Below are 25,500 nucleotides of genomic sequence, written 5' to 3'. Positions count from 1 at the left end.
TAAATTGAAGTTGTAATCTGAATTATAGACAGTTCGAAGAGTTCTTTCATACACATTTTTATATTCTTTGTTATTACTGTAGGTAACTATGTAAATTAGAAATACCTGTTCTTCATTAATTAAGAATGTTTCAAAAATCTCACTTTTTACATTGAATCTTTCAATTCAAGTATTTTTCGTGGGATTTTATGATTGATTTTTGGTGAAACGAGTAAAGTGGAAGTCAATATCTACCGTGTAAAATAATATTCAATGTCTACCGCATGAAATAGTATAATATTTTTGTTATTGAACGCAAATGAAGCCTACCGATACCTTTTAATCAATTATTCTTTATATATATGTACCAGCATCCCATTTCATGGACCAAGGATTGGTATCGCCATCTAGCGGTCGAGAATTAATTAATTTTAAAGGTTGGATCAGCTTGGATCAGAACCCTCGGTATTTGGCATTAGTGGCGCCATCGGTGGGGAAACGTCCAAGTTTGTAGTGAAAATAGTTTCCACTATTGCTACTAGATGGTGCCACAATAGTTTTTAAAGAATTGTAAATGGCGCCATCTACCTATAAAAAGAGTAACTATTTTACGACAAACTTGAGCGTTTTCCCGATAGGGGCGCTGACCAAACATCTTGTTATAGTTGTTAGTATTTCGACTTCGACAGCTTTAGACAAAATAAATGCCACCACGTTTGTTAGTAGAATGAAATCATTGTTTGACTATTTGAGGGAAAGATGTGCAAATGTTGAGATTATCTGTAAAGTTCGTTTTGTTTTTATTAGTTAAGAGAGAATAACAAAAGTAACGTTTTCCCGGTGATGTAAGGATTTGACCGCATCGTTTAGTGTTATGATGTTTAATTAGTACCATATTCAACAATATTAGTGCAATCTGGAACAATAAAGAGAAACAAAAAACTATACTCGGTGTTTGAATATTATAAATGGCCCTATTATTCACAAGCATGTGGGATTCCGCAATGTTTTTGAGCACCTTAACCCCAAAATTTTACGTCGCTCTTACCGGAACGTCATCGTTAATTTCTGGATTGATTCTTATTTTTGAATGGTGGTACTTCAGAAAATACGGAACATCTTTTATCGAGCAAGTGTCCTTAAATCACATATCACCGTGGATTGGTGGAGGTGACAGTGGATCCGATGGAAGTAATTCGAGTTTAAATGGTTCGAATTCGAATCAACAAAACGTTCCGGAGTGTAAAGTGTGGCGTAATCCAATCAATTTGTTTAGAGGGGCCGAATATCAAAGATTTTATTGGGCTACAAACAAAGAACCATTAACATATTATGATATGAATTTATCTGCTCAGGATCATCAAACATTCTTCACCTGCGAGGGTGATACAGGTAAATGCCACACAAGCGATATTAGCTAGCTGTTGATACTGTCGATACTTAAATATCCATTAATTACTCCTGGCAGGTAAGGCTGAATACGAAATAATGCAAACGGCTTGGAGAGAACGTAATCCAGTAGTGCGGATAAAAGCTGCGCATAGTGCTCTTGATCGTAATCCCGATTGTGCCCCTGCATATATATTACTTGCTGAAGAAGAAGCTACCACTATTGTAGAAGCAGAAAAAATCTTGAAACAGGCTTTAAAGGTAGCAGAAAATAATTATAGGAGATCTCAGAGTACGCAACATCAAGGATCAATCGCGGAAGCTATCCACAGGAGAGATACAAATGTATTAATATATATTAAACGACGCTTAGCTATGTGCGCGAGAAAACTAGGGAAACTAAAAGAAGCTGTAAAAATGTTTAGGGATTTGACAAAAGAAGTTCCACCAATTATGAATGTGTTAAATATTCATGAAAATTTAATTGAAGCTTTATTAGAAATGCAAGCGTACGCTGATGTTCAAGCAGTATTAGCAAAATATGACGATATAAATCTACCAAAATCGGCAACTATTTGTTATACAGCTGCGTTATTGAAAGCGCGAGTAGTTGCAGATAAGTTTTCAACAGACATTGCTAGTAAAAGAGGCTTAACTACTCCAGAAATGATAGCAGTTGAAGCTATTCACAGAGCTGTTGAATTCAATCCTCATGTACCTAAATATTTATTAGAAATGAAACCTTTAATTTTACCACCAGAACATGTACTGAAAAGAGGAGACTCCGAAGCAATTGCCTATGCATTCTTCCATCTTGCACATTGGAAACAAATGGAAGGTGCTCTTAATTTATTACATTGCACTTGGGAAGGTACATTCAGAATGTTACCATATCCCTTGGAAAGAGGACATTTATTTTATCCATATCCAATCTGCACAGAATGTGCAGATCGTGAACTTTTACCTTCGTTTCACGATGTAAGCGTCTACCCAAAGAAAGAATTGCCGTTTTTTATTTTATTTACAGCAGGTCTATGTTCCTTTACAGCACTCTTAGCGCTTTTAACGCATCAGTATCCTGATACTATGGGCGTAGTTGCACGATCGATGCTTGCCTGGTTTTCTCATCCATTTTATTATATTTTAGACAAATTGGAAGCTATTTTACCTTCTAATTTATTACAACAGCTCTCTAGAATATAAGACATTTGTATGATCTCTGTAATCATGACTTATTGTGATATTTATGATACTTATGCTTTCATTGTCATATACATCCATTATAATATATGTACATCCGTACTTCCCGAATTTCTTATGACTGATACCCTAATATGTATTTATAGAATCGATTATTTACTTAATGTTGTTAGTTAAGAGCGCCGTATAGCGATCAATGTACAATTAAAATAAAAATTTGAATATCTTTGAGTTATCTTCCTATTTCTTTCTACGTGTTTCATACTTGAGATTTTATCTAGGTTAGGATGTTCGGGTGTATCGATAAAAAATGAATTTGATTGGATTTCATATTTATTTAATAATTGATATTATCAGTAGCTCATAATTGGAGGCGAAAGAGCAAGGCAAATCAGAGATACTAATGTTTTAATTTATACAGAAGATGCAGAATGTATTATATGAAATCAATGAATTTTTTTTATAACCTTTACAATTGTTTATGGTAAATAGGAGAATTGCACTGAATAGCTGAAACGGTATACGCAAATATACAGTATTAAAATGCAAAGTTTGTTGAGCGTTATGCAATATCAATTATCCTGAATCTCTGATCAGCCTTTCTATCATGAGACGGTTATGACAGAAGAAAGAGAGTTAAGACACTTGGAAGTCAGACGGCCCAGGTTTTATACATAGGCTGGCTCGCTGTGACTTTGATTTTGCTTCAAACATTCATTCTCAATTAATCTTAACCAATAAGTGATAAAATTTGTCACTTTATATACAATACCTCTTTACTTTATAATTTACTTAAACGAACATATGTAACGCAGAAATACTATTAAATAACTATCTTCACACAACTAAGATATTTCGCATTATGACTATTATCGTATGTAATAAGAACATGTAAAAACTTTCAAATGTGATCCTTAGATTTTACTATAGTTACTCCTTAGTGTACCGTTACAATTAAATATATTTATAATATTATAACCTATAAAGTAGGAAATATTTTGAGTATTCGTCTTCTGCTAATATCTGAGCCTGTTTACACACTTTTTCCACTCGAAGATCCTATACGAGTCTTAAACACCGTGTAAACCCTTCATTATCATGGTGGGATTATTTATTGCCGAAAATTAACTACGAAAGGAATTCGACAAAAGTTCGCGCAATGTATTTATGTACAAACTATAGATTGTCCTTTTCATAATAGATCAGTTTTTTTTCTTAGTAGTTCAACGCACGTAGTCACTTCACTGTGTTCAGATTTGATCATTCCGCCATTCTCTACAAATAAGGCACCTTTAACAAATTACGCTGTTATAGGCTATAACGATCTAGCAGTCCAACATTCAGTCAATGTCACATAGTCTGCACCGACGATAGTTAACTCGTAGTTGCCAATAAGGCATACATAGTCATTTTAACGTACACAACAAAACCAATTATACATATTCAATATTGCTTAACGTAACAATAAAAATTTCATAAATTATTCCCTGTTTCGTTTACTATCTTTCACGGGTCACGTGACGCGTAAGATTTCCCGAACGATACTTTTCGTAAATCATTCCTATTTACCGACGAATATGGTATTTGTACAAGTTTTATCAAAGACGGTTGTCATATTATTTTAAGAAACTAAGGAATAATTTAAGAGCGAGTAAAATTAATCTATCGAAATCAGCCTACCCTATTTGGAATAAATGTATTTTTTTTAGACAGCATTTCCTATGTATTGACCGTATCTGCACGCGATCAAATAATTAAGTTCGAAGGTAATTTGTGCTTACGGAATGCTATAAAGTTTAAAAGTTTCTGGAAGAAGTATCATATTACCAAACGCAAGTTTTTCGCTTTCAGATAAAAACTATTATCTTTGCCGCGCAAATAAAAATTATCGTTATTATTAAAGGGTGCCGTTTGCGAAATATTGATACCGATCATATAATTTAGTAGACCACGAATGGATACTGGCTTCAACTAAGTCCTCCACGTGCCGGCGTAATTGATCTTCTGTCAGTGTAAGATTGAATCTGTTCTTCAATCCTTGAACAGTTGCTGCCCCGCCGCTACGGAAACACGGAAGTTGCGATCCTGTAAAAATGAATATTTTTTGTTTTCATTTACAAGCATTATGAATGTATTTTACTACGCTCTATTTAATCAATTTTTACCTGACAACATGATCTCTACGAGGTTAACTATTTTTTCCATATGCTTCCGCGCTGCAATCAATCCTTGGAGGATCAAGGTCTTGAATTCCTGGAACTGTTTAGATTGACTTCCACCCATAACCTCTACAAATTCAGGTGTTAATTTAAACGGACTGGTCTCAAAACCAAGGTTTCTCGGTGAAGTTGAAAGAATAAATCCGAAATCTATATGTATTAGATGGCCGTCGCTATGAAGCAAAATATTTCCGTTGTGACGATCTTTAACTTGAATGAGATAACAGACAAGACAATATGCCGCACAACTTTGAATAAAATTCTTCTGCGCAATGCTGAACGTTTCCGATGTAGATGAACCGAATTCTCTTTCGAAGTATTGAACAAGCGTCAATTGGCACTGTTTCTTCACTTGATGTAACGATACAGTATTCAAAATTGGTTCAATTAAACCACTATCATTAGATAAGCATAAAATTCTGTAAAAATTAAGTAAAATATTAACGGATTATTTCATAGTCAAGTTGATAAACGTGTATGATAATAAAATTGTTCGTACTTGTAGGGTCGCACCCAAAGAGGTACTTGTTCATCCTGCCAAATTTTTTGCAGCATCGAAAGTAATTGCGAAGCAAGAAGCTCCTGTCGCAGATCGTCGCCACATTTCACGATAACGGCAAGAAGTCTCCATGACGCTAAATGACCGTACGGACTGGAAGCCCTTATGCGACGCTGTTTTAATTCCCATGGTTCTTTCAAGACAGCAGCCGACGGATCTTCCGGATCATGATTAAACGTTGCGCTAGGTGTAGCAGCCATTTCACTTAACCGTCTCTTTATATCACCAGGTACAAATATTGGTTCTTTGCTGTCCGATGACTCTTGGCTCAATTGAGATATCGTGTCCCTATCTTTTGGCTTGCGGAGTTGTAAATACTGGAAACGATAATAAGTTATTTAGTTACTCCTTAATATTTAGAACTATCGACTAAACGGATAAACACCTGTTGTGTAATTTCATCGTCTTCTTGGCTCCAACAATCGTTAGGATCATCATCGGGGAAATGAAATGCGACATCCGTGCTTCTCACAGAATATGGAGAAATATTTTTAACCGGAGTTTGTCTAATCGGTGGTATGTTCTGTTGTATTTCCGAAGTGGATATGTTTGATGAATCAATCACAGTAGATTGTTCGCCCCCAGTTAAATTTTCTTCGGATTTAGTATGCCTTAATGAACATCCCACTATTTTTGTCGGTACAGGCGATGTATAAATATCTTCTACTTCTAACACTTCAACGTAAATTATGTATGGTGCCTAAATAATATGAAGTACGTTAATATACGGAAAATCATTAACGAACGTAAACATGAAACGGAAGAATTATTTTCAATTTTTCACCTTATCTTTACTATTAAGGACAGCGGCATATTGTGGTGGCACTCGTACGATATGATGTGGTACTGAACTGTGCAAAGGAAGCCACACCCTTGCAGGGAGATTCAAATTGAGAGTATTAAGCTCCGCTATTAATTGAACAGTTTTACTTTCCTTTGTTGGAATAGTTCCAAGCAATTTACCAATTGATATTAATGCTTGTATAAATTCGAGTTCTGGAGCAAGACGTGGCGCCTATAAATACGAATGTTACTAGTTGATTTAAATTCGTTCATATAATCGTAAAAAAAAGGGTAACTTATTTAATTAAGATAATCAAATTACATTGCAAAAGCAGTCGGTTTTTTGTCCTCGTAGATCATTTACCACACCTTGGCAGGAATAAAAACAGGTACAACCATTGTCAAATGCTCGACCAGAGCTCAGGTCCCCAAGACTTACTTTATTTATTGTACCTTAAAGATAACGGATACATAATAAAATTTGGGTTTGAACGACGGGTAGTACTTCGATTTATATAATTTATTAATAAGAAAATATGTTCATTTGCGCAGTCTATCTACCGGAATGGCTACGACGTAGTGTTTGAAATAATCCAGTGGCATCAGATTGAGATCTTTGGTGTGTCTTTTTATTAGGAGATGTAACACTTAGCACTGTTGTTAACAATGCTGGTAAAGGAGCCTGCAATCCAGCTACACGTTGCTTCTTATTCTCATTCCCTTTTGGCCTGTTGTATACAAGACAATCAGGTATACAAAATTTGAATAACATCATATTAATTATGATATATCCTCCTTTCTACTCTATTTTATTATGTACCTGAGTTCATCCGAGAGAATAAGATTTTTTAGTTTGGTCCCATGAGACTTCTTTTTGGATGGCAAATGAGCGTCGGAACTATACGCGTCTAATAGCCAGGCACATTTTAACGAGAAATCTGCTGACTGTCTACACCTAATACATATGAAAATCATAGCAATATGAATATTGCATTTTTGTTTAACCGAACACTTTGACCTCCTTTTCAACTACAATGTACATACCTATGGACAAGATATGGATAAAGGACTTCTGTAACGTCGTGAAGTTGTATGTACATTACAACCAGCTGTGGTAAATAGAAGTCTACATCGTGATCTGGGAAACTAAACATCTTGTTCCCTAAAAAATGTCATTGTTTATGTTTCACCAGTCATAAAAAACATATTTTTGCATTGCTAATAAATACTGCAAGCAATTATTTATAAAACTTGTGGGCTATTTAATCTATCCACATTGACAGCAAAACGATTATTATTATCCTCAGTTTCAAGAATCACCCTATGCAAATGAGGTATCTACTCCCTCATTGTAAATCCTCCATGTACATGGTGGTTTGCAGATTATTCAACAAACATCGCTCAAGTGTTCAGCAGATCATTCTGGAAATTTTCTACGAAATTTTAATAGTAATTCGCTATTAGGTAGCCCTCTATGACAGGTGTCCAAGCTAAGCTCATTGAGATTTGACTTACGACGAACTGACCATGGCGCACGCGCGATACAACCCAACACGCCGCTAGATGATAAAATAAATTCATCGTAATTCAGGTCTCAATGAGCTTAGCTTGGACGCCTTCTACACTACGATATAAGATCCAATAACGAGATGACTATAAGTAGAGTAAAGCAAATACGATTGAATGACTGTTTGTACATGCTAGACATCTTATTCCCGAAATAATTGAATGCAATAGACCTATAGCGTACATGGCATTATTTGTTCAGAATGAACACGTGTGACGTTTGTCGAATACTCATCGGATAGCTTGCAGTACATGGTACATTTACGTAAACTATCATCGGTTATTCTGAACTACCGGTAGCCGCAATTACTCACCAAGATAGCTCTGAACGCCAGGCTCCTTAGAATTGAAAAGATAAGAAATCGCCATCGACATGTCGAATATCTGGCTCTCGAACAATCTGAGCAAACATCCTTCGGACGGTTTCGGTTGAACCGTTTCTTGCCTCCGACAAATGATACCAGTCTGTTTTTTCACCGCAGTCTCGTTAGCCTCGGATTGCACGGTCGTCCCGCAACACAAAGTCATAGCCGCGCCAGCCAACTCGCTTTGCTTATCGTTCACTGGCGAGATTTCCAACGTGTTCTGGAAATCCCGCGTCTCGTCGACCGTCACTCCCATGTCGCGTGCGTATTCGTTCGCCTCGAGCTCAACGATTGCGCTAACTGACCGCAACGGCTCGCGCGACTCACTGGAATCACTGTTCGCCAACTCGTTACGATCAACGTTACTATCACCCTTACTAGGTTCACTTAAATGCACCAGTTCAACGGGCGACACTGGCACCGACACCGAGACGCGTACACTGTTTTCATCGCCGTCCACCGCGTCCACGCTATCCATGTCACCCGCCTGCGACAACGTGGAGTCGAGGCTCTCACGGCTGTGAAGGTGGTCCACGCTCGACTCTCGCGTCGCCGCGTTCGTAGCGTCGCTGGAACCGCTGTCGGAACCGCAAAGTATACCCGAGTCATCGGATCCGAGACTGGCGAGATCCTCGCCCTCACGGTTGCGCGCTTTGCACGCTGGCACCGCGGCCTTAGCCACCGGAGCCGGTGTCGTCTCGCATTCCGGGCTCGGTGTAACGTCTACCTCCGGGATTCGTTGTAGCGCGGAATCGAGACTTCGATTTCTGTGATGGTGCGTCAGCGTTGTCGCGCTCGCCTGCGGAACAGGCGGCAATAGGATACCCATTGACCTGCAAACAACCGATATGCCATTGGATGAACATCAAACACTGACGAATTTACCGAGTCGCATTGTAATACGGGACCGAAGCGTGAGCTTAATTCGCAGACAAAGAGAACGTCGTACAGTGGTCCGGATGGCCAAAAACCTGGCCAAAATTTGAAGTTTTCGGATTTTAGTGAAACTTGGTATTTTAGGGTTATTTGGGCCGCAAATTACGAATCTAGTATCAGAATTGCAAAATTCAAAATGGCAGATCCAATATGGTCGACATTCATATTAAAAATATTAAATTATTATGAAGTTTTTATGAAATAGAATTTCTAGGTTTATAGGGCAACATAGTTAGGATACATTGGCAGAAATAACAATAATAAATTAATGTTAAATTCCGTTTGTTTTAGTTTGTTTTAATTCCGCGTAAACAGTCTTCCTTTCCTTGTAAGCATGGACTTTAAATTTAAATAACTTAAAATGGCGCAAATTTGCGCAAGTTTTCTCAATTGGATGTCATACCTAACATGTTACATTATATTAAGAAACTTGGCAGAGCGTGTCACTCGGTGACTATCATCTTTGTTTTCCTTCCGATTCATCGAAAGATAACTAAAATTTATACCATATTGAGAAGGGAATTACAATAGTGAATCCAAAGATATTTTACTTTGTTCTTGTGGAAAGTTTATGTTTTCAACATCTACTTTTATGATAAAATGATTTATATATGAATCTATTGAGGATAAACTTTCTGTGACACAATAAACATGCGCCACTTTTCACGATACCAAGGAGCATGAAATTTCGTCAACTTTGGACCTCTGTATATCAGTAACCGATTAATATTTTTTTAAATTTCAAGCGACATTTAATACACTCATATGTATACAACACATGCACAATATTGAAAAAAGTGTGTTCGAAACTTCAAAAATTGCATTTTGGCCAGGTTTTTGGCCATCCGGACCACTGTACGTCGTCTCTTGGATAGAGAGTGAAATTAAAATTCACTAAAGATAAATTTCGATGCATTAGTCGTTTAAATCGGTTGAATTTCCACGCATGCTCTGTACCACTTAATACAAATTAATGACTACCAATTCAGACGAATGCCTAGGTGGACACTAAGGAATTGTTCTTGAATTTAAGTTATCTAGTACAGTAACAATGACAATATCGTGTAGGAGGTGACATAGGGCCGTAAGGGTAAAAAACAAATGTCCTATGCAGGATACACCATTTAAATCGTTCCCCTCAAATAGCACTGAAACTATTGACGATGCTGGCAAATGTTTTATACGCAGTTAAATGACTTCGATGGGGGACATAATTTAATATGAGTGTATTGTTTATAGGTGGAGATGCAAAGGAGACATGAAGGTCAACTACTCTTCATGGTTGATACCAACTGAAGCTTCCACGTCTTAGCTTTTATCTATCACCGGTGTCTTGCTAGCATTCCAGGTAGCTTCTTCGGGGGTTAAACAACACACAATATGGTAGCTTTAAAACATGATGGAGATTTAAATACTTGTTATCCCTAAAGAAGGCTTTTAATATCGAACCAAAGAAGTGCAACATCTGATGTTTACATTTGAAGAAGATAAGGTCACAGAGAGATAGACCTTGGTAGGAAGCACAATATACATATATGTCTATACCGTTTCTCCGTGTTAACTCTGGAAATAGCTCTACGCTTCGTCTCCGTTCGTAGAATCACCTTGTAGAGATAATACCATGAACTATGCAGCAGATAGCAATAACGAAAAATTACCAGCTATCTACAACTATAAATGTCCTCCGGAAACAGTGGAACGCGATCGCGGTTATTCGTTACATACCTAAAGTCCAAACTATGATTTCGTTGATGGGTGGTCAGCCTGTTACGGTTGTTGATCGGCGGATTCGTCCGTCCATGCACGAGAGGAACATTACAGTTGGCTAATTTATGTCGTTTTACGTGTGCCACGCTTTCCTGGCTTGTCGATCCACCACTAGGTGTAACAGCCACTACTTCGCTCATATTAAAGTCGAACGAGCATCGGCTCGGCCAACAGTCATCTGCTGTTCATGTTGATCGTTCACCTGCAAATATCATAATCGAAGCGTTGAAGTAACCGTAATTCAATGAAAGAAGAAGCTTGGAAAATTGGAACGTTATAAAAGTATATCAATACAGAAGCTTGCAATTGTAAAACTCCTGATTTTGAGATATCTTCAGTTGAGTATCTTCTTGGGTTGAATTTGAATTTAAATTTTAATAATTATAGGTGTAAAGATAACTCAAAATCACTAGTCGAATCGTTACATATCGTAATAAATAACGCTTGTGTGTAGGCTGATAAACTGATTGATCGAAGAAATTTATTCGCTACTGATAGACATACGATCCGGTACTCGTTGACTGGATAAACTTTTGCCCAATAACAATGTCGAATTTATAACGACGTATCTGAAGTGAAATGTGTTCAGTCCGTTATCAGTGCCACTCATAATCCGATAAAGAAATTTGTATCTCGTGCACGTTAGTGAAATATTAAATAACACCGCAAGTCAATCGTACCACTTGGTAAACGTGTTACGATTAAATTTTACTTACGACACATGTCGTCTCGAAAACTTTCCTTCCTATTTATTAAGCTTAACAAGAATCACGTCAGTCAGAATTGCCCATCAAACGCGATCGTGAATTAGAATCGCGTGAGCATACAATCACAAGTACGAAACTCGCGCGTTGAAAATTAAAATTCTGTAATTTATTATCACAGCTATACGCGGTAAATATCCATGCGTCGGAATCGTCAAGCTGATAATACCATCTATAAATTACTATCAGCATCGAGACGATAACGATCTTATTTTAAAGTGAAATACAGAGGCATACGTCGGTTTCATTGTCTATACGTTGTATTTACGTTTTACGAAAAAAAAAAAATCGAATCATCTTGCATGTATGTACAAATGCGGAACGATGACCAACCACGCAAGGCGGCACCGTGACAGGAGCGTGAAACTCGTGCTAGGTACGAGAAAGTCGAATGCCAGACGGAACAAAGCGTACGTCAGAATTTTGCTCCCTACTCCGTGACCACGCGGTTGTACAATTTCTTACGATCTTTTCCTCGGTCTCTTTTTACTTTCCCGGCTGTTATTGAATACAGAACAGAATAAAGATTGCTATCGAGCAATCCCCTCCGCCCTGATGGTTTACATTTATCGATGATTTGAGGTGCCACGAGTCCAAAAATACAAAAGACCGGTTACGGAATTCCGTATGCATGGACATATGTATGCGCATACGTTTATTGGCCCCTGTTGTGTTTTATATGTCAGGAGTGGTTTGTCCGACGATTGTGAAACTTGCTATAGTGATTTTTGCACGCGAGGCATTGATGCCATTCAATTTTTAGTACAAAATATTGACCCATCGGAGTCGTAAGACAAGATGATGCTTGACAACACAACCGTGTTTCGGTGCACATGATCGCAAAGGGTTAGATTGATTTTTTGTCTCAAAATATTTCATTGGAAAAATAGTCAACTTTCTTCCCCTCGTTTTGAGGAAAATGATAGTTGCCACCCTTTCAACCTGCCCGAAAAAAGAGATACGTTAAAGATGATCACTTTCTAGACAGGATTGTTTCGCGTTATCGTAACCGAAATCAGAAGGAATGCGCTTCCTTTCCCGCGAGATTAATCGCCGGGGCGACCGTCGGAGTGAAATCCCCGGGAGAGGAATAATTCAATAAGGAGGAAAATGGAACGAAGTCTAAGGCCTGTGGTATGCCGGCTTTTACTCTCCCTCTTTTACTGAAGAGAGAGACTCGTCCTTCCGCTTGGTTTGTACTCGCACGCTGACCATCGGTCGCACCGCGGTGGGTGTGCCAAAAGCACAAGAAAGCAAGCACCCGACTGTGTGCCGACAGCCAATGGAATCCACACCCCCATAGATATAATGTGCCTCTCCCTCATTCATACTTCTGTGCTCAATAAAATCAATCGGACGCTGAAAATTCGTTTTCCAATCACACACCCGTACACGGTTAAGGAGAACGATACGGTATGTCAATAACTTACCTCGTACTTGAATTCGTGACTTTGTTGCCTTCGAGACTGCACCATGCGTGAACGTTCCTCCGTTTTGACTGTACAGCGCGTATAAAAGTAGTACGGGATGGGATAGTATGACGGAACAAGAAGCTGGACAGAGAGCCAGGCTGGAAGGAGCTGGAAAGAGAGAGAGCGCGAGAAAAGTTGACGATAATGATGATGCAGAGAACACCGCGAGTATGCAAAGTGCCACTGGTGCGAAAAAGACAACAAGATATCCTTTCCAATGGCAGACCCAGACTGTCACGCACCGCCTAGTCGTCCCTCGTTTTCAGACGATTTTGCACAACGCCTGGCTACGCCCTGCACGTTCGCGCACAGAATCACACTTCATCACTTTCGTTTGATCGCACCAAGATGTAACAGATACGGGGACGATAATGCACAGAAGTTTTCTCAGTCCGAGAACAGTAACTAAAAACACGGACGAACGAATTTCCGTGCCAACGCAAAAGGCGACCTCGCCAAGCTCGACTGCTTTTCGCACGACGCACTGAATACTACTCTGCACACTGCTGCCAACAAAAGGGATGCAAAGTCCAGGCGGCCATTACGCGACAACGTACCAAGGCATCCGGGGACCCCTGTGCCTGATAGTAATCGCAACAAATTTTCGCTTTTACTTTCGAAAACCTAATGTGACCTACTTGCATTTATCAATTTGGCTATGTTAGAAAAATAGATTCATCGTTTGAAAATAACGCATTCAAAGATATTTAAAATTTGATAAACTGACAAAGATCAAGATCAACGACGAATAGTTAAGCGTTGGATACTCAACCTCGTGGCTGAAACTTTGATTTTATTAAGGAATCATATACTATCTCAAAAGACGTCACATGGTATCACCACATTATGTTGTAACACACTAGAGCGAAAGAATTTTACAATTTATACATTTTAAACGGTAGAGACTGTTTATAATTTATTTCAAGTGTCGTCACTGGACGCGTACGTATGTCGTATGTTAACGTGTGTATGCGCAGCCTGATACTGTATTCAGACTGACAGTAGCATTGTGTTTCTATTTACATACATCGACACACACGCGTCTGAGATAATTGTGTTGGTGCAAGCTGTCAGTATCAAGAAAACCAAGCTGCGATAATGATGAAATGCAAATCAGCACCGTCACCAGACGTGCTCAGATCATTTTACTTTAATCTCTGTCGTAGGAAAATTCGTGCACGCACACATTCTTGTGATGACACGATAAAAAAAGGTCGTTAATACGTAAATGGCACGCGCGTGCAGCGAGTGCGAGCGTTTGTTTTTCGGATGAAGTTTAGCGAGCGACTGGCTTTAGGTTGGTAGTGGTCGCTCGAGAGCTCGAATGGGAAAGGTCGTACAACTGTAAGTGCAGCTGTACTCAACGTACCGAACTGGAGACCGGTATTAGTACCATTAGGAATTCGTGCCCCAGATGTATCTGCATATCAACATACGTAAACAAGCGCCATATTGTTTTGGTCAAATGCTGCCTACAAGAAGATGGCTTGTTTTTTTTCAAATACACATATAACATTGTAGGTAAGACGCATTTATTGTAGTGAAATCATTGGTAAAGTCGACACTGTTAATTTTCGCAGATTTTAAGACAAACGAGCAAATGTTTCTTATCTTTATCGTATGTTTAATCAGATATATATGACGTCATGCGAGGGACATACACACATCATAATGTCAGATACAATTTGTAGCATTAAATACGATAATTAAACAGCTTCGTAACAGATAAATAAGTTCTAAAGATTTTGAACGTGGAAATTTGCAGAACCTGTTTCTACGTTTACAAACGTTATAGGCACGATCTAGGTTGTAGACAGGTTTTCTCGTTACGGGCATAAAGTTTGTCTTACCACAGTAACTATTCTTTTACAAGAGACCGAATGTCCGTGAATCTTCGGGGGTAAAAGCGAACGGTCGATGCTTCCTGGAATTTTATACGCTTTCTAATCGTACTTAAAAGCGAACAGAAGACGTAGGTGTAACTGTCATCGGTCGTTTGACAATCATCGACAACACCATTTCGCGAGCGCAAGATGATTTCACTTTTTACCAAGTATCGCTTGGCTAGTTCCAACGTATATCATTGCAGTTTGCGGTTAAGAAATAAGAGGTGATCAGTTTCAATAGGCATCATGAGACGTCCGACATACTGATGCCAAATCGATGAATCGCAGCGAATTCCAGCTACATCTGACGAACACAAGAAGTGACACACTCCCGGTTGTCGCAGGAATGCAGCATTTTTCATAATTAGTACGCATAAAAAGTATGCTATTATCTATTAACCGAACTTACGTTTACGTATCGTTATAAATATTTTCAAAACTTCAAGTTCTAATACTCCACATACATTTTTAGGAATATAAAGGATTTCTAAGAATCACTGATATAAATGTAAAAGAAACATTACCCAATTACAAGCCAGAAGAGTGAATAGAGCTACTGTAATAATAATAAATAGAGGATGGAATACTTTCCCAAGAAATTGAAAACCTCTCATGTATTGCTAGCGCTAGTAGCTACTCTATACGAAACGTTGGCGCCGAGCCCGCAAACCGTACCCAGGAATTCCACAACCAAGCTTTATCACGCGGTTGATAACTGCAATTACAGGTGTCCGTTTAATTTCGTTGCGTAACTAATTGTCAGCCGCAATTTCAATGCTAATGTCTGTGCGCAAATGCGCATAGTCTCAAAGACTCTGTCAGCGGGAAAGAACCACAAAACGATCACTTGAGGAAACAGGGGAAATGACGAGACACGTCGCTGAAGCTCCGTACGTCCGCATCTGCGGGTCTTCCCTGAAGAATTAGTCACTGGAAGCGTAGCGCTAATCGTTAAGTAGCACGAAAGGACGCTTCGTGCGATTTGCTAATGTAAACACCGCCAGGTTGCCGGCCATACTGCGGCGTTGCATCCCGCCGCGCTTTTGAACTTCGCATGTCAATAATCCTTGACCTATTCGACGTATCAACGAACGAGAGTGGAGGAACGTGCCACTGCTGAACGCTGAAAGACCCTGTGCCCTTGCCATTGCGATTTAATGCGCTCGTTCTATAACCGTTTAGGCTTTCATCTGATTTCGATCGTGACCGAATAAGGCGCAGTCAAGCACCACTGGATGCATACTGAAAACTGTTGGAAACGGGATATTCGAACGGCGACTCCGATGCCTGGTGCTACAGGCTAGGGACCAACGTCGACGTCCCTCGCCCCTCTTCAAGCATCCGACGATGTCGTACGGCAGACATCGTGCAGCGTTGTAGCGTACAGTGACCATACGGCACACAGTATACGTATACCCCACACCCAATGATGATACGTAGTCACCTTAGCAGCGGTGCTCATAACGATCGGTTCGCGTGCTGTCGTTGCATTTGTCGATACCAGGTAATGCTGCAGTGTCTTTTTTTAAACGCGAATGATTTTGCGCCCGCGTTGCTCGGACAGCGGATAGATTTACACACCCCGTGACAACGTTGCAGGTCTTGCTATCCTGCTCGATGTAGATACTGTCTTGTTCATACATTATTGCAAGAAACTTCTTGGAAAATAATTGTTTATGATTAAAATATGAGAAATCAGAGTTTCTTGCAAGGAATGTCATCACCTCTAGAACCACCATAAACTGCTTGGTCGATAAATCGCTAACGGTACAAATCCAATTTCTCATTATCCCGGGCCCCTAGTTTGAAACTGAGCGACGAATTTAGGGTGGGTCACAGGGTGACTATTAGTCACTAACTGCACGAAAACTGTATAGAGAGTTTGCTAGATGGAAATAATGCTTGTTGCGTTTCAGTTAGAACTCTGTATTTTCATCAGTTTTGCAAATATTGACTTTAGATAACGAAACTACAAGGAATCGATTTTTCTTTACTTCCCTGGGTGTACATTCCTCGCTTCATTGTTTTGAAAGGTCTGCACGAGGCAAAGCTTTGCATTCGAGATACCAAAGCCATAGAAGAATGACCTCTTAGGTAGAGGTCAGAGCGCGTGAAATCAAAACGGAATATCCTCCAATGAGAACGATAGGCTCGTGTTGGTAATCGAGCTACCATTTCCGGTCTGCACAGCCATATTTTACAAACAATCGGTTATCTCGAGAAGTCGGATCTCAATCGCGACGCAAGATTGGTAGGATAGGCGTCACGACAGCTCGCTGAACCTTGCGTGTCGCGTCGTCTTGGTGTAGCCTTGACCTTCTGGCATATACCAATTAGGTTCACGAGCTTTCTTACTTCAGACAATTACTTCGAACTGGTCAAATCCTGACATTGGAAGAAATCGTTCTAATAAAGAAATACGAACAATTCTGCGATGATTCGAGCGGTCATATCATGACATTCATAATTGACATTATCACCTTGAACGGGTCATACCGCTATCAGCGATTTGTTAAGAATTCTAGATGATTAGAATTATACAATGGTCCACATATTGTTTCCCACTACGATACTATTTTTGTACGACGATAATACAACCTGACATTCATCCAGCTAAAAATGTTCAGTCTTGGTTCGAGGGGTACGAAGATAAACATCCTGGCCAAGATAACATTCCATTGGGTGTTATTCAAAAGTTGCATAACTCTATTCCAAGAAGGATAGGAAAATAGCGGTCCAACACCGTATTAATAAAACAATGTGTATTTCACAGATGTTTACATTACATCGTTCATCCCCTCTGTCCGCCTTCCGAATTCCAGATACTCGTCTGCGGTATTCAAACAAGAATGTTGCATAACGAAAACGCCTCGCATATTAAATGTAGATATTTGTTCATTTTCTTGGTTATCTTAGGAACAGCGTGGTCTCGAGGAATTCAGTAATAACTTCCTTACAATTCTGTTCTTACATAACTGTTGGCTATCAATGATTCACCGGTCCCTCCGCAAGTGTGCACTTATATTAGCGCATCCTATGTGCCGATTGCACTGGTGTCATTTCTACGTGCACCAGTCTTTGGCAAGCTTTTTCGTCTTTGTTTCTTATCGCAAACATTCTTCCGCACGTTATGGTTAACCTCATAAATGAGGTTCGCATAGTAAATGACTTGCAGAAACGTTTCTACTCGTCCTTTCTGGGTTCGCGATATACATGTATGTCATTGACACTCTTAAAGATATTTGTGGTCGGTTTTTGAGAATGAAAGAGTAGTATAGACATCGTGGGAAATATGACCATTGCTATCCAGATACTTAAATTAAAAAACCGATCACTGATAGTTAAGTTGATCTAACTTCAATGAAGTAGAATTAACTTCATACTGCCTATATTCCTCTACAATGTAGAGTCTACATAAATGACCCTATTACCTCGATACGTGGGATATAAGAGCACTCTCACGTACTACCGCGTTTCTTCTCGCAGTAGTCGCGTGTTCGGATGAAAGTGCTGGTAAAGGTACATAAAGTTTCAGAACATGATACTTGTTTATACTAAATGATGGATGTAGAAAAAAATTCCGTTGGTCAAGGGATCCAACGAGAGGTTCACCCTTTGATTAATAATTTTTAATAACAGAGAGGCACTAAGGTGCCTGCAACACTCCCGATACTTTCTTTTATTCCGAAGTGTAAACTTTGCTATTCCCATATTAACATGTCTTATCTTTTTTTGTCAACGTCTCTGCTGGCTGGCGTACGCTGTTTTTTGCACATATGCTGACGCACGCGTAGGTCGTAACGCGATTCGCAAACACGACACGGTTCGTCCAAAAATTTCCCTCGACGCTGGCAAGCGACGCGCACGATCCCATATTTTGCTAAGATTTCTCCTCCTCGTTCTACTTTCAGTGCAGATGCTTCATCATAATAGTTTCTATTTTCGGTCGGAGGGGTTGGCTACACGTTGTAGGTGCAGATGTTCACCGCTGGGCTAAAAGCGTTTGGGGGAGAAGGTCGAGCTTGGCGCTACGTATTCGCACGGGACTATACAGATATAATAGACAAATAGGCGAATTGGATTTCTGGTAGACGCGTGCGAGACTCTCGGATAAGCATTAATCGTTTCACAGACGGAAGGGAATACAAACGATGAAGTCTAGAGCAAATAAGAATCTAGGCTGATCTTGAATATCTATCTATGTGTCAAGTTAAACTGAATGTTAAGCAAGATTGATAAACCATGAGTTTGACAAATCACATCATCAATTCTACCAGTCAACAAGTCAGAACCCTGCCGGCAAGAAATGAAAGAAGTCGCAATTAAGAATGGAAAGGAACTTCCTCTGCGGCGATCATGAGATTAAATTTTGCTCCCAAATAATGCAAACAAACCCTGAATGCTACCAGCATTGTAACCCGCGGGACACAATTGAAGACGTGATGAAAATACGTGAACACTCCGGGGACATTCTAGACAGACACTAAGGCAGTAAAGAAAATAGTAACTGTAGAGAAAAAATGAGTGAATGAAACGTGTCCGACGCAGGCGTCTGTTATATCCGCGCGCCGTCTTCAAGCTCGCTCGAGCTGCCTGTTTGATAATGAAAGATACAACCATGTGGCGCACGCATGGCAAGATTAAAAATTATTATACTCCGTATATAACGAAATATGTTTCTCTTTAAACGTGTTATTACCGGAATGACTCGATATATTTTTTAAATCAATTTCGCTTGACGAAGTGTGTCAAGAATATCTCCTTGTACCGAGTAAACGTATCGTATCGTTGAAGACACAAGAAGCGGAAAAAAGGAGCGAGCAAAATTGCAGATAGTTAATAATGAGTTTAGAGAACAGAAAGCGTCCCAGAAAAGGCTTTGTCATGTAGCTTTGAGTCGCGCGAATTCCAGGTCGTTGGTGCTCTCGAGTAACCGTGCTAACTTGTAAGAATGCAAGAATCAAGAGGTATCCGACTTGGCTTCTATTCAATTAATCATCTAGTCCTTATGTCGTCTCTTAGCGTTAGTACTGCTGGCAGTTGAAAGAATGTCTCTGGAATGCGGCCATTGCGCGTCACAATTTTCATGTACTCAACTATCAGCCATTGTTAATGTATCCGCCAGCTCTTTAGTTAATAATTAACAGCTAATGAATAAGAAGATGTACTCCTACCGTCGAATACAAAGAGCATTCATTTCGTTAGTAGTAATTCAAGATTACTGTGACGATATACGGTCATTGAAGTACGTAGATAAAATTATGATAAAATACGATTTCATTCTGCTAAACAATCGCTATTTATATTAGTACATAGAACAGATGATTTGGCTAATTGCTTCCATATGAAATTAAAAAACTGGCAGTGTTTCCGTACTGATACGAAATAAGTATGAAATACGAAATGCGCTCTTCTTATCGCCACCAAAATTTCATAGGTGAAATTGTATGTTCTTGAATATACGTATCTCTATACTACGTTTTATTTACCTCGAGCTATATAGTTACATGCAATTTGTGACACAAACAGAACGAACAGCATAAAGTTACGACATTATATATATCAACGATATCAGATTTCTAGTTTATTCCCACAGATTACGTTTCATGTGAAATTACGTATTGACCTAACAATTTAAAACATGTTCAAGCTTTAATGTAGTCCGCGTTAGTTGAGCAATAATTACTGCGGGCCTGTAAAAAAAAGATCTTTATCTAAAGCTTTTAACGATCCTTCCAAGTTCAACAAACCGATTGTACTCCTTCTTACAACACTGAGATAAATATAATTGTTGACAAAGCACACAATACAATTCAATAATGTACCTGGTATCTGCGTAATATCAAAAGCCCCATGTACTTGTACGATAAGTCGAAAATGGTGTTATAATTTAAAACATGCTTCAACGTATATTAAGCATTTATGATAAGGATAAATGGTTAACAAAATATCAATTCACGAAAATGGATCTGAATACACGTAATTTAAAGTTACCGGAGATTCTCTCACATTATTTTATTTCAATATCCTATTACGCTAATACAAGCCAGCAGTGCACAATCGGAACGTCCCTTTTCACAGATATTATTACACCGCTCCATAACTTTTCACACATACAATCTGACACTTCATAGTTGAAAATAGCTGGAATTATCTATCAGCGCAGTACGCCTCTAGAAACGCGTACGTTCAATTCCTCGCTGCGTATATTCGGTCATTCTACATTTTCTCTTACGATAGTTTGATTACTGTCAATGCTGCAATCGTTCAAGGTTACTCGTATAGCGAACTAAAGAAGTGCTTTATGATTCGAGGAATTCATATGCAAAGCGCATTTATCGCCGCGTTACGCCAGGTCTCTTGCACTTTTATTGAGTAACGTCTAATCAATATTCTTGCTACGAATGTTGCTAATCGCTCAATTTGTTATTTGAGAAAATAATATTTCAAAATGGTCATCGTAAAAGCTAATCCAGACTTATCCATTGGGTTAATGCCCAGAAGCCTTCGTTGATATCAACTACGAGGAATTATTTATATTTTTAACTAAAAATCAACGAATAATTATTGTGCAATCCAGTGAGAACGGAATTTCAGAGAAACGCAGGAAGCACAGGGCCCGCGATATATGGATTTATATGTCCAACATGTCCAGTGGTGTATTTTCCAGTTCTCCACTTCCTGCTTTCGTCTCCTTCTTCCTCTCGCTGTCTCTTTTTGGTGTTTTACGTACGTGCCTCGGCCAATAATACGATGCACGTGCGTTCATTCATAGAACGCTAACGTGGTTCCAGAGTGCCGTGTACGGTTTAGTCGTAATCAACTAAGATGCGGACACCATGAGTGGCAGAATTGCAGTCGAGATGACACGTATGCATAGTCGGATGCGCATTGCCTACGACCGCATTACAAGTCAAGACGAAACATCTCTCGTTCGTTCTTGCATGAAATGCAAACGGCCGATAGCTGCGAAACGGTCAGTTTTGCCCAGTGTTGACATTTAACCAATGACAGTGCAGACTCGTTTACTGGTTCTTCAAAAATTAATATATTCTGATTTTTACAATTTAATTTAAAGAAAAAATATTATTGGGTGTTTTCAAATGTTCACTGCCTAGTATCATCAATTCAATCATCAGTTCTCTTTGTCAGTAACCACAGTACATTATTATAATATTTAATATTTGTACTTATTTACTTGTTAAGAAAAAAAAGACATTGAGAAACGAAGCATCTAGCCGAGACCGTTTTGAAGGTAGGGGGTTGATAGAGCTTCAGCGCGGAGAAATTGTTTGATAACGTCGCTGAACACGCTATCTCCCATATTGTAGAAATTTCACCGTTTACCTCGTAATCGTATCAAGTATCGGAGATGGAGTCGCTTCTAGTCAAAGCGACTATTCTCGGTGCACGGAACACGACATTCCATTATTACAAAGCGCGGGCAACGTCGGGGATCCTACCACGATGTCGTTGAGCTTGTTTTCACCCGTCTGTTATAAAAATAGTTGGTCAATTTTGCGCTAATTTTCCAGTATTAGAAGTAACCGGAACACGGGAGCAGGAGGGAGAGGTGCACGTTGCCGTAAGTACTTATGAGGAAATTGCGCAAATGCGCGGAATGTCGTCCGAGAGAAAAAGTGTTACCGTGTAGGTACTGGATATCGTTCACCGTTGAACGAATAACATTAGAAGTAACTGCAGCGCATAACTTTATTATTTGGACACTTCGCAATTTTTACATCGCATTTTTACAATCCCATTATCGCTGTGACTATGGTGAAAGATAAGGTAATTAAAATAAGTGACGCACTGATACATTTTTTTTTTTGTTTAGATAAGAATCGTCCATCACTCGTGCCCATTTCTCGTAAAGGTGAACCATTTTTATTAACCTTGCAAAACACCACGATGAGCTAGTAGATTTTGCACGAGTGCGCAGAACCGATTGCTTAACTCGCGTGTCGTACTATCGCTTCACAGAGTACATTTTTACAATCCCTTGTAGAAATTTCGAACTGTCGAAACCAAAGTTGTTACGCAATCAGCGCATATTCCTATAGCATAAGCGAACCGTAGGCAATTAGTCTCATACCGTTACCAATTGCACACTACCGAGCAAATCGCTCGAATTGTTCGTTTCTTCTACGTGTATCTGAAATTCATTACCCGTCACCGTACACTTTCTATTACCGGGCTACTTTCACCGCTTATCAATATTAAAATACTTCTGGGTTATTAATTTTTTGTATTCCTTTCGACAGATGAGATAAACGCATTATCGACAAACGTCCAATATGGTAAAAATGTCAATCTCAAGTAGGAGGTGCTGCACGTCCCTTAAAGGATAGCAATTATACAGAATCCCGAGTTCCGTTCAAGGAATAATCGCAAGACCATATTCAAAATCAAAATTGTATCATCAACAGAACTTTCTCTTGTATCTATTTTTTCTATCTTCGCTTAAACCAGCTGATAACTTGTCCCAGTTTCTAGAATCGTTTTGTCCATACGTATAGGTAATGCTGTAAAGCGAGCCGTTTTGCTGACGTCTTGTGTTTAACAGTTAAAATAGCGTAGCTAATGGCTCACTGTAAATAAAAACAATTTAAGATGCCAAACATCGCTATTTATCTTATCTATGACGTTAAATGGTATCATCGGTTCGCAGGTGAAAACGATGAGGGCTGAAAGTTACCGACGCCATATGGAATCGTTAGGACAAACAGAGACCATCTTCGACTTTCGAACAATGTTAAACTCTGTTCTCGTTCGTGTAAGCGCGTAGTGTGTTTGTACCCCAAGTACGAAGGCCTTCGCACGTGTTCGCCATCCGTCGACGGATACAAAGTGCGCGCGGAACACCTTTTTCTCTCGTTTTCCGACGGGCGCATACACGCAGATCCAGCGAGCATGACGGTACTTTCACAGAAAGCAACGAGCATCATCGTTTTGCGTACGGTTGTCCGGGTTGAGTAGTATCACGTATTTTTAACCGTATGACGTAGCCGAGAGACAGTAACGGCGTGGATGGTGAACGGTAGATCGTAGACGTGACCGTCTGGTTGCGAATAGACTTATTTCCACGGTCGGTGTCATTGGGATCGTGGCCGAGTAGCGGTTGCAGCTGCCTTGGCACGAATCTCCTCTGATCGAGAAACTGGCGGCGAAAATTCATTGTTACGTCGCGGGACCGCTCGCTTTCATGTCACGGTTCTCCACCGGCGATACCGATGATCGCGTGGAAGATAAAGATTTCACTTCGAACAACATTGTTTTCAACGTCTTCTGGTCTAACGACACTTCAATGTAAATGCTAAAATTCTTCTTGAAAAGATTGGACGTCATATGTACATTAGGATGGTCCTTCACACATTGCAAACAAATGTGGTCCTCATTACAGATTAGCAGAGAATTACTTTTAGAATCAAAACCTGTGGGATAAGTATATCATAAATTACATAATGAACACTTCTCGATCGTTGTTTCAACCGGAAGAGATGGAAAGAAGCACCAGTGTCAGGGTCTAGTTCAGGAGACAAAGAATGGACTTCTTGCGTGACCGCTTCAAGAATTTATGAATACTGGGGTGTGGCGAACGGCGATAATTATATAGAACAGTGAGTTTAGTTAGAATCAAGTAACGAAGGGTAACGAAAGAATTTTTTTCAAGGGTTAATTTCTTGCTCCTTTCTTTACAATACTTGCAATCTCATCGATAACATATATTATTTTCTTCTTCATTTAATAAGTCAGATTGACGACTGTAGAGTAACGTAGATCGTCGAAGTATACGTGCAAATTACTTGGCATGACCTTGCCTCGGGGCTTTCAGTAGTTAAACCATCTGCATAATTTGCATCGATCAATATTACGGTGAATAATTGTGAGAGAATTCTTGTTATCGCGTACACGTATTTTGTTATGTATCTGCACTTCCTTCGATCTTATTAATTAGCCAAAGATTTATGGAAGGACGTAACGTTTGATGTGTTATCGCAATGATAAAATGCTCCATTCTGAGAATTTTCTGATAGTAAACAAATTCAGTGAAATATAAATATGTTGAGAATGGAATGAACCTAAATAGATATTCAATAGTACGTGGACAGATTGAAAAATGTGCCTCACCCTGACATTTCGTGAATCGAATTGACATGGGTGCGCCCACCTCTTTTTCCAGTTTTCTACCTGCTTTCGAACGATGCAGCTGAGTGTATGAAACTTCGTTTTAATGGAATCGAAGCGATCCATAAGTAATCGGTTTATAGAACTCGTATCTATAATATGTGGTGATACACATATATAAATAAACGATGATCAACGTTAAACGCGTGACTCACAATGTTCCGGCATCAGTGTTTTACATACTACCAAAACTAACACCGAACCACTTGTCATTTATGACTCACGAACAAACACGTGTTGTTTCCTTTCTCTCCTTTTATTTCCTTTTCGAAAGTCGCTCGGTAACGCTCTATTTTTAGATAATTAATAATGATCACGAAATTGTGTAAAATATCTCATAAATATTAAGATCGAATAACCGATACTTTGAGAGGATTTTTAGTTCGTTGCTTCGTTCAATTCTTCGAGCTTTCCGTCGTTTCGTGGA

At 39.3% G+C, this 25,500-nt stretch overlaps 2 protein-coding genes and 1 long non-coding RNA gene across 3 annotated transcripts; 2 read left to right on the top strand and 1 right to left on the bottom strand.

Annotated features, from left to right (window-relative positions):
- The first annotated feature begins 623 nt into the window (after nucleotides 1-623).
- LOC128888925 (protein ST7 homolog) lies at nucleotides 624-3,388 on the top strand. Its single transcript, XM_054146146.1, has 2 exons — nucleotides 624-1,371; nucleotides 1,448-3,388. Exons 1-2 carry the CDS (start codon nucleotides 948-950, stop codon nucleotides 2,569-2,571), a joined length of 1,548 nt encoding a protein of 515 aa, XP_054002121.1. The 5' UTR covers nucleotides 624-947; the 3' UTR covers nucleotides 2,572-3,388.
- A 320-nt stretch (nucleotides 3,389-3,708) lies between these two features.
- Nucleotides 3,709-13,513, bottom strand: LOC128888917 (phosphatidylinositol 4-kinase beta). The gene is made up of 12 exons (XM_054146134.1): nucleotides 12,958-13,513; nucleotides 10,722-10,965; nucleotides 8,010-8,893; nucleotides 7,174-7,291; nucleotides 6,950-7,084; nucleotides 6,691-6,857; nucleotides 6,452-6,582; nucleotides 6,131-6,361; nucleotides 5,732-6,046; nucleotides 5,287-5,663; nucleotides 4,734-5,206; nucleotides 3,709-4,653 (listed from the first exon to the last, which is right to left on the bottom strand). The coding sequence occupies exons 2-12, from the start codon at nucleotides 10,901-10,903 to the stop codon at nucleotides 4,466-4,468; spliced, it is 3,201 nt and encodes a 1,066-aa protein (XP_054002109.1). The 5' UTR covers nucleotides 10,904-10,965; nucleotides 12,958-13,513; the 3' UTR covers nucleotides 3,709-4,465.
- Nucleotides 13,514-13,762: 249 nt separating this feature from the next.
- On the top strand, nucleotides 13,763-16,926 carry LOC128888947 (uncharacterized). The gene is made up of 3 exons (XR_008460346.1): nucleotides 13,763-14,520; nucleotides 15,089-15,265; nucleotides 15,358-16,926. It is a non-coding gene; the product is annotated as an uncharacterized LOC128888947 (long non-coding RNA).
- Nucleotides 16,927-25,500: the final 8,574 nt, after the last annotated feature.

This window comes from Hylaeus anthracinus, unplaced genomic scaffold (assembly GCF_026225885.1).
Source record: "Hylaeus anthracinus isolate JK02 unplaced genomic scaffold, UHH_iyHylAnth1.0_haploid 11994, whole genome shotgun sequence".
In the NCBI taxonomy this organism is placed as follows: Eukaryota; Metazoa; Arthropoda; class Insecta; order Hymenoptera; family Colletidae; genus Hylaeus; species Hylaeus anthracinus.
This window is presented reverse-complemented; position numbering and strand designations above follow the sequence as displayed.

Excerpts from the sequence above, each read along its gene's own strand:
- LOC128888925 (XM_054146146.1), top strand. The coding sequence starts at position 948 with ATGGCCCTATTATTCACAAGCATGTGGGATTCCGCAATGTTTTTGAGC. Across the intron at positions 1,372-1,447 it reads CACCTGCGAGGGTGATACAG|GTAAGGCTGAATACGAAATA; the intron begins GTAAATGCCACA and ends TACTCCTGGCAG.
- LOC128888917 (XM_054146134.1), bottom strand. The coding sequence starts at position 10,903 with ATGAGCGAAGTAGTGGCTGTTACACCTAGTGGTGGATCGACAAGCCAG. Across the intron at positions 7,292-8,009 it reads TGGCGTTCAGAGCTATCTTG|GGAACAAGATGTTTAGTTTC; the intron begins GTGAGTAATTGC and ends GACATTTTTTAG. Across the intron at positions 4,654-4,733 it reads CGTAGAGATCATGTTGTCAG|GATCGCAACTTCCGTGTTTC; the intron begins GTAAAAATTGAT and ends TCATTTTTACAG.